Source organism: Phoenix dactylifera, unplaced genomic scaffold (genome assembly GCF_009389715.1).
Source record: "Phoenix dactylifera cultivar Barhee BC4 unplaced genomic scaffold, palm_55x_up_171113_PBpolish2nd_filt_p 000117F, whole genome shotgun sequence".
NCBI lineage: Eukaryota > Viridiplantae > Streptophyta > Magnoliopsida > Arecales > Arecaceae > Phoenix > Phoenix dactylifera.
The window spans coordinates 601,707-611,464 of NW_024067686.1; the positions used below are offsets into that span (position 1 = coordinate 601,707).

General features: G+C 46.1%; 1 protein-coding gene across 1 annotated transcript; it reads right to left on the minus strand.

Annotated features, from left to right (window-relative positions):
* Window positions 1–3,858: 3,858 nt before the first annotated feature.
* Window positions 3,859–9,519, minus strand: LOC103720078 (respiratory burst oxidase homolog protein C-like). The gene is made up of 11 exons (XM_039116637.1): window positions 8,740–9,519; window positions 8,441–8,600; window positions 8,285–8,333; window positions 7,805–7,918; window positions 7,278–7,709; window positions 6,761–7,147; window positions 6,460–6,671; window positions 6,277–6,379; window positions 6,022–6,101; window positions 5,116–5,663; window positions 3,859–4,472 (listed from the first exon to the last, which is right to left on the minus strand). The coding sequence occupies exons 1-11, from the start codon at window positions 9,302–9,304 to the stop codon at window positions 4,363–4,365; spliced, it is 2,760 nt and encodes a 919-aa protein (XP_038972565.1). The 5' UTR covers window positions 9,305–9,519; the 3' UTR covers window positions 3,859–4,362.
* Window positions 9,520–9,758: the final 239 nt, after the last annotated feature.

Sequence of the window (9,758 nt, forward strand, 5' to 3'; positions counted from 1 at the left end):
GCCTCCAGAAAGTGCCACTGATAGAGAAGAGATGCAAGTTGAAGACCAAGGTGATGGGCCAGTTGTTGATGAGGACGATTTGTTTGAGCAGAGGGAGCAATCTACTCTGCCAGAGAGTGTTGAGCAGGGGGAGCAGCCTACTGCGGTAGAGCCTCGGGTTAGGAGGTCTACCAGGGAGCGTCGTTCATCAACTAGATACCCTGAATCAGAGTTTGTTTTGCTTACTGAGGAGGGGGAGCCAGAGAGCTTTCAAGAAGTGCAGACTCATAAGGACAAGCAGAGCTGGGTGACGGCTATGCAAGAAGAGATGAGTTCTCTACAGAAGAATGACACTTATGAGTTGGTAGAGCTTCCTAAAGGTAAAAGGGCTCTAGGAAACAAATGGGTGTTCAAGCGAAAGATGGATGGTGAAAAGTTAGTGAGGTACAAAGCTCGATTGGTGGTAAAAGGCTTCAAGCAGAAGAAAGGTATTGACTTTGATGAGATATTCTCTCCAGTTGTCAAGATGAGTTCCATTCGAGTTGTTCTAGGTTTGGCAGCTAGCTTAGATCTTGAACTTGAGCAATTAGATGTGAAGACTGCTTTTCTCCATGGTGATTTGGAGGAAGAGATCTACATGGTTCAGCCAGAAGGATTTGAAGTAAGGAAAAAGAGCACATGGTTTGCAGGTTGAAGAAGAGTCTGTATGGGTTAAAGCAGGCTCCAAGGCAATGGTATAAGAAGTTTGATTCATTCATGGTGGGTCATGGCTATACCAAGACAGAGGCAGATCATTGTGTGTATGTCAGAAAATTTTCTGATGGTAAATTCATTATTCTCTTGTTATATGTAGATGACATGTTGATAGTAGGACAAGATGTTCAGTTGATTCGCAGTTTGAAGGTAGAGTTGTCCAAGTACTTTGACATGAAAGATCTTGGTGCAGCACAACAGATTTTGGGTATGCAGATTTTTCGTGACAGAAAAGCTAAGAAGCTGTGGTTATCACAGGAGAAGTATATTGAGCGAGTACTTGAAAGGTTTAACATGAAGCAGGCTAAACCAGTCAGTACACCTCTTGGTAGTCACTTCAGACTGAGTAAGAAGACTTGTCCTTCTACAAAGGAAGAGAAAGATAGCATGGCAGTAGTTCCTTACTCCTCTGCAGTCGGAAGTTTGATGTATGCCATGGTTTGCACACGCCCAGACATTGCTCATGCTGTTGGAGTTGTTAGCAGGTTCCTTGTTAATCCTGGGAAAGATCACTGGCAAGCAGTGAAGTGGATCTTCAGATACTTGAGAGGTAGCTCCAAGATGTGCTTGACTTTTGGGGGCTCAAAACCAATTTTGGAGGGCTATACAGATTCAGATATGGCAGGTGATCTTGATGAAAGAAAATCAACTTCAGGGTATTTGTTTACTTTTGCAGGGGGAGCTGTATCTTGGCAGTCGAAACTGCAGAAGTGTGTTGCCTTATCTACCACTGAGGCTGAGTATATTGCAGCTACTGAAGCAGGGAAAGAGATGCTTTAGATGAGACGGTTTCTCCAAGATTTGGGTTTGAAGCAAGATGAGTATGTAGTTCATTGTGACAGTCAAAGTGCATTAGATTTGAGCAAGAATGCTACATATCATTCACGTACGAAGCACATAGATGTGAGATATCATTGGCTACGTCAGGTAGTTGCAGAACAGTTAGTATTACTACAAAAGATTCACACTGACAAGAACTCAGCTGACATGATGACAAAAGTTGTGACAAGAGAGAAGCTGAAACTTTGTGCCGGATTGGCCGGCATGGATTCTAACTAGCCAGTTAGAGTACAGTCTCCTTCTTCTGTGGGCTGGAGGGGGAGATTGTAAGTGGGTCCAGCCCACCTGGAGAGGCCCAGAAAGCCCATTAGGGCTTTACCTTTGTTTGCTTTTGCAGGACCCTGGGAGTGTGCGCGTGAAAGTTAAATAGGGAGGCGTGAATCAATGGGGCGGCACATGAAAACCCCAAAAACAGAGAGAGCGGCTGTGAAGAAAAAAAAGGGAAGGTTCACGGCGCGTCAGATCTTGGGATTTTGGGCAGAGGGCACAGTGACAGAAATTGGCACGCCAAACGAAGAAGAAATAAAGGAAGAAAAACAGGTTCTCTTTCTTTCTTTATTTTTTTTATTGGGTGTGGTTTTTCACACAATGATTTAACAAATTGGATTTCTATCTAAGAGTTGTGTTGGATGCTATAGGGAGTTTATAGTATTCATTTGTTAGGGATCTCATTACATTCTTAGGTTCATCACATTGTGGTGGTTTGGGTGAGATCATTGTTACTCTTAGGGAGGTGATATTGGAGTTTTTCCAATTTGTTATGAACTCAAGTTTTGGGCATAAACTTGAGGATTGTAAACTCTATATTTATTATAGTGGATTGATTGGATTTGCCCCGTGGTTTTTTTCCCTCTATACTGGAGGGTTTTCCACGTAATTTTGGTGTGTTTTTCTTTCTGCTCTTCAGGTGTTTGATATATTGCCTGTGTGAATATTGCCTCTAGTTGGTTTTGGTTTTGCCCTAGTTTATTCCGCAATATCCCTGTTTTGGCCCCAACACATCCAAGATCTTAGGCCTCCATCGTGGATCAGCACTAGTGTTTTCCCTTATCTTCGTCCCCAACATTGTCCGCCACTATCACGGCATAAGCACCATTGGAAACAAGGTAACGATACCTTAACCTTTTAGTTAATCCACCTGATCCACGCTCTTATTAGCTTTAAGATCATGGATTCTGGCCGAATATTCACTGGATTGGCCGAGATAGGGGTGCCATGTTTCGAGTTCCAAAGGAAACTCCTGAATTGAATAGGCTCCCACTTAATCAATAGACTCCTTTTCTCTCTACATGTGTGTAGACTCCAGTACAGGGTCCTAAAATTTCGTAATGGCCCTAGTGTTGTTTTATATCCCGGTCTTTGATAGGCATCAATATCATTATATTTGCTTTGGGATGTGTCTCATAATTCGACTCAGTCTATAGGAAACAGTCCACTGACCAAATCTGTTCCTCGTGTTGGACTCCACTCAGTGTTAGGATGTCGAGATTTAGGAATTTTAATCTTAAAAATTTATCATGATGAAATTTTAATAGAAATGTAATTTTGGATATATGTTGCTGAAAATGATTTCTAGAGTTAGTTTAATTTTTGATCATGTTACAAGGTAAGTAATATAATATTTTTTCTAAATTTATCAATAAGTTATAAAATATTTCCTAAATCCAACTAATCATAATTTATAAACTTGATGTATCATAGTTTAGTATTGAATATATCTTTTTCAGAATATTATATGACTCCTGATCGAATGTATTGATTTTGATATAGATTATGCTTGATTGATTTTGATATTGTATGCGTTTATGTATTTTTTAATTTGAAATATGAAATATATTTTTGAAAAAAAAAGTACTTTCATTCGAGATGGATTTAGTCTCGTAGCCAAACTATATTTTAATAGCCTATCAGAGAAGATTGTGAGTTGGCATTTCGATATCTTACCAATATTGGCACTTCGATACTCTACTACCGTATAAAATTTTGCCATCCGAGCTCTCGTACCGGTGCCAGTTCTATACTGAAACAGTAATATAGCGTACCATCCCATTCCAATAGTTTTTGAAACTATGCTCTGCATTATTAGCTCCAAAATAACTAGATCGGCTGAACAGAGTGCTTTGTGCAATGTACAATGGCTGTCCATAAAGCTTATCATCTGTTCTTTTGTCTCATTAATGGAGCATGCCGGATTAGTTTGATAATCTTGAAGTGTAACAGTAGATATATTAGTGCGTGTTTCCGGAATAAAGTGCTTCAAGTTGGCCAACGTACGGTAAGAAAACACAGCAGAAACGTCATTTGCTGAAAACCTTTTACTATCTCATCAATGAAGTGGTGCTGAGCCTTGCAGCTGTGTACAAATATCAACATGGGGATGACATATATTCGCCCAATACGGGTAATTAAAGACGAGCGCTCTTATATCCTAACTTACTCTGGTGGACCTTCTGGTGGTTTTCCAATCTCAACAACGGCTCAACCACTCCCCTTGAATACAAAGCCTCCTACGCTGACCAACTGCGTGCCATTTCTTTCAAAGCCACCACAGAAGAACTTGGTGGCCTGCTTTGGTTCTCCAAAAGGAACCTATTTCTCTCAAAAAGTCCTAACAAATGTAAAGATATGTAAGAACTGTACAAAAGAAAGGAAGAGATCTCTATGGGTAGCTAATTGGATCCCACGGTGGTCGGGGATCCTTGCCTGCTGCTGCTATTGTGGGATGCTTGTGGTGTGCTATATGTATGTATATATATATCCTTGTAATGATCAGATGGTAGAGGCTCGGGTCTAGAAGTTCTCCTTGTGGAAGTCGAACTTGGTGGTGGTCTTCCGTGAGAAATCCTGCGCAAGTTGGCGCAGCTGCTTCGTCAGCGTCGGAGCTCCGCAATAGAACACACCTGCAGTAAAGAATACAGCAAACGAGGGTGAGTGGAAAAGAAACAGCAGCAGATGACGAGTCCTGGAAGACATTTGAGCAGAGACAAGTTCTTATTACAGTCAAAATTAAGCACGCTGCATAGTTTTATGGAAATTATTGGACATTAGGTTAGGTGCAGGTCTCTTGGTCTTCTTCCCTTTCCAAGGGGGAAAGACCATGCTGCATGAGGAAAAACACTTCAAACACCATGCGTTTCACACTATAAAAAATAGCATGTGGGCGACCTACAGGCTCGATCTCTTCTTAGACGCGGAGCCAGAAAGACAGCAATTATGCCGTTTCTAATATTAGAGCACCGTAAAATAGAATATGTCCAACTTAGGCGGCAGCGCCCAGCCCTCCACCTTCCCTGGTGGATATAGCTTTGAATCATCTTGGCATCATTAATTCCAGGCGGGAGCAATAAAGTCATCCGCGCCATGCAATGAATCCCCCTCCCATTTTGATGGGATTCATGCGTTACATATTATAAATAAATATGTCCAGAGCTGGGCCGTGCATTAATATGGTATTCCTAGAGGAGAAATTGAGGGTGTAGTGGTGGCATGCGGTGATGGATGGAGGAGGAAACGAGAGGAAAGAGAGGGGAAAGACGTACGAACCGATGCGCTGGTCGCGGTGGTTGAGGGCGATGCGCTTGTAGACGTTGCGCCAGTTGGGTCGGGCGAAGTGGGACTTGACGCGGGTCCCGGAGACGACGTCGACCCCGTGCTTGGCGTGGTTCAGGGACTGCAGCATCGTGATGAGGGCGGACCGGGCGTCCCCTTCTTCGTATACGCTGGTGCAGTAGGTGTGCAGCTCGATCACCCCCTTCTTGTCCGTCTCCGCCACCTCATTCATCACCCCACGGAACCACTCGAACGACCCCTGCTCCCTCGTCACCCAGTAGAAGTAGGCCCTCCGGGTATTGAACGTCGACGACGTTCCGCTGGGCCTATGGCTGCTGCCGCCGGCGCCTTCCAGATCCCGATCGCCCTCCGAGTCGAGCAGGCCTTCCGATTCCAGCTGCTTCATGTTGTTGACGATGTCCTTGAGGATGCTGATGAAGGGGGTGGCGCCGATGCCCAGCCCCACCAGCAGAACCACGTCGTACTTCTTGTAGTCCTGGGCCGGCGCTCCATAGGGTCCATCTATCAGCACCCGAGGCATGCTGCACTCGCATTTTGCAAACCAAATGAATAAATAAATTAATCCACTCTTCTGAGTACCATCGCTTCTCCAAATTAAGACTTGCCGTCCCTCTACTTCTTTTGTTCTTTTTTTTGTTTTTTCTTTTGGTGCGTACATTAATATAATATAAGTAGGCAACAAACAGAGCCAGCTGCATGACTAATACTGTTGAAAGAGACAAGGAAGTGAGAGAGAGTTGGAGAGGCCGGCAAGCAAAGAGCGTGAAAGAGGTTCGTCGTGTTCCAAAAATATCAGAGGTGGTGGCCTTCAATCGTTTGTCATGTGAGCTGGATATTAATATCGGAGCGCAGGAGGAAGAAGGTTAAGCTGGTCCTCACCTTGGAATGGAGATGTCGGCGTCGCCATCGCAGTCGGCTCTCAGAAGCCCGCTTTTCCCATCGGCCGGTCGCTGGCACACCTGATTCCATTAACCAAATCCCACTCATCTAATTAGCATTACCTCAAAAATATTACTACCATGCTATATATTATTTAACCCACTAATTACTACTAGTTGAAATCCTCTACTGTCATCCCATCTGTAATCCAAAATTAGTAAAGTAAATCTAAAGCATAACAACAGCGCCACGTACTCTCGAGAAAACCGTTTTGAGCTGGCGGGTCCAGTCGCCGAGCGTCCGTATGTGGACGCTGAGGTAATCATCTTCGGGCGCTGAAGTGATAGAGAACGGATGCCTGTTTCGTAATAGAATACAAAGATTAGCTAATTTAATCAGCCAGGAATCTATCCAGTGCTAAACAAAAGCTATACCCACCATTGGAAAGGCGACACGGCAGCGCAGTTGACGAATATGTACTGCCCGCTCCGGTACTTGAAGCCCTGAGGCTTGGACACGTGGAGAGCCAGCACGTTCCCTGGGTACACCGCCACCTTCAGTATCTTCACCGGCCTCACGCTCGATCTGAACGCTCTGATCAGCCGCTCGGTCGCGTAGATGATCATCGGGATCGCCAGGTACATCCAGGTCTGCCATTAATTAAATAAGATTAACGTACGTTCGGAGTGGATTAGATGGAGAAAATTATTAAGGTGCTTTTGGTATGATATATGCTTACCGACTTCTTGTACCATTGATGGGAGAGGTAAAGGAAGATGCCGTGGATGATTAGGAGGATGTAGACGATGACGAAGAGGTGGTGGGAGTACCAGAAGGCATTGAAACCGGTGAGCCGGTTCAGGGGCTTGGGAAGCCCGATCCGGCCGCGGCGGAACCACGGGGTGGCCAGAACGAAGGCGATGGTCATCAGCACCACCATGGTGATCCCGGTCCACCCCTCCGTTCCCTTCACGAACCACCAGTAGTTGTTCGGCCTCGTGTCCCCGAAGAATGGCTTCATCGGCACGTACGCCGCGTCGCTCGCATGCAGGAGCCGCGGGAAGTCGCAGGTCAAGTGCGAGATTGCGTGCAATCCCACGCCAATGGCGATCCCCACCGCAATCACCTATTAATTAAAAAAAACACAAGAGGACAAGAACATTTATGATTGGCTTTCGAAGTCATATAATTAATACTTTTAAAGGCGGAGGTTTTCAAAAACAACCGGCGGAGAAGATACATATATATATAAATACCTTGTGGAAGTTGAGATTGTCGTCGAATGGGAGGGCGGCGCCGAGCTTGGTCTTGTTGCGGAGCCAGGTGATGGTGTTGCGGCAGACGGGGAGGAGGATGAGGGCCATGTTGAACTTGAGGGTCTCGGCGCCGCCCTTGGCGACGCAGACGCAGTAGCCCATGACGTGATACACCGCCCGGCGCCGGTACTGCATGAACTTCCAGGCGAAGAGGCCGGCGCAGATGGCGAGCCACAGCGCCAGCACCCATACCCGCTTCCAGTTGTCCTCCAGGAAGTACCTGGCCCGCTGGTACCACCGCCGGAGTGGGTTCGGCTCCTCGGTCGGCTTCAGCTTCTGGCTCAGCATCTGGCTCAGGTTCCTGCTGTTCGTCGTCCCGATCCGGATCGACTGCCCCGGGACTTGCAGCAGAAGCATCTCCAAATTGTATATCTGAAAGCCGATCATCATCTAATCAGTCTTCCTGGCCTTTTTCTCGAAATCATTCTAATTTTCTTTTTCTTTAGAAGAATTCGATGGTGTTTTACCTCGATGTAGCCAAGACTATTGGGGTCCAATTCTTCCATAATGAGGCGGGCGTACTCCTCCGCCTGTTCTTGGATCTTGGAGAGCTTGTTTGCTGAGGCGCTAAGAGAGATGATCTGTCGATCACAATTCATGCATAAAATGATTCATAATTAAAATTTTGCCATGGGTAGGTGAGCTTGGCTTGTTTAGCATGAAAACGAGACAAAAAAAAAAAAAAAAAAACGAGTTAGTCAAGTCTCTTGGCTTGCTTGCTTTATTTTTTTTTCCGCTAAAACCGGTGGTATCATATCTAATATGTACGGATACAAATAAAAAAATCAAAAAATAAAATGTCTAGGCAACTCTGCCTCGCGGACCCATGTATGGTCCTGAGTGGCTTGCTTCCGGACACCAAATAGGACCGCAACCCAAATAAGACATCCCTCTTGATGGGATAATGTCATTTCCCCAAAGTGGTGAGAGTGCTTTTATTTCCTTACCTCTTTGACCTCTTCTTCGCCGATCCTTCCGTCGGCATTCTTGTCCACCCTGCACATGTAATATAAAATTAATTTCTTCCGAGCAAATCCCGGGTTGGATTACCGAGTGTAATAAATTAATCTTATCCTAGAGGCTGGAATTACTAAGGTAGTTACATGTCGAAGAAGGTTTGGAGCCTGGAGTCGAAGCTCTGGTCCGAGATCTGGTCCCAGAACTCCCTCAGCACCGCCTTGGTGATCGAGTCGCCGATTATATTTCTCCTCCTCGCCAGCGCGTCGAACAACTCTCCCGCAAACTCCTTGGACTCCTTCATTCCTGCATCATTATTCCTTTTCTCCATTATTTCCTTTTACCAATTTTTACTTTTCTTTAAATGGTAAGGAAGATTCAAAACAATCGAAAAGAATAGTGAAGAAGAAACCGTCAGAGTCAGAGAGAGTAGTTGGTGACTGACCTATGCACTGGCCGAAGAGGGAGCGGGGGAGGGCACCGTCGACGGCGAGCTCGTCGAAGCGCTTCTCGATGGCCGGCCAGCCGGCGGCGCCGTCGGTCTTGCTGATGAACTTGAGACCCTTGAGGGCGTGCGCGGCGGCCGACTTGGACCGGTCGACCGGGCCCGGGCCGGACCTCTTGGTGACCGAGGCCAGCCGCTTCAGCTCCTGCGACACCTGCCGGATCCGGGACGACGCGCTCCGTAGCACCGACGACCCGATGGAGCCGGACTGCTTCTCCAGCGTCCGGGCCAGCAGCGTCATCTCCGGGTCCTCCGCCTCCCCGCCCGCCGCCGGCTTCACGCTGTGCACCGCCACCGAGTCGTCGCGGACATCAAGCGTGATCTCCACGTACTGCTCGTCATCGCCGGCGGCGGAGCTCGGTAGGTTGAATCGGGCGCTCTTCCGGCTGCTGCGCTTGCTGAGCGGCCCGCTGTGGCCGACCCGATCGCTGCCGACGCTCTCGGTCTCGATGATGTCCGACTGGTGGTCGCCGCCCTTCCCGTCGTCCGTCCCCATCTTCTGCATTCCGGCTCTCGGATCCCCGGCGACGCCCGAGAATTTTTGACCAATATAACTTCTAATTCTCAGCTAGCTAGTAGTTACTAAGTACCTCAACAACTTCCAATTACAATTGCCGAGACGATCTTTTAATTTTTTTTCCCTCGAGGGACAACAACGAAAACAGTAAAGAATAAAGGAAATTTGGGAAGAGATCAGGGCTTATATCTTCCCCTTTGGTGAGGTTTTTGGGTTGTGGGAAATATATAGAGAGTGTTATCGTCGCTGTTGGTTTGGTGGGGGCGGTCGCGTAACCTTCCCACCAACCTTCTCAAAAAGAAAGACGGGTGGTCAAACTGCCGCGTGGTCAGCTTCGGTTTCTTTCTTTTTTTAATAAATTAAATTTATTAAATAATTAAATTAATCTAGAATATATATATATATATATATCTAAAAATAAAATATCTAAAAATTCAATATA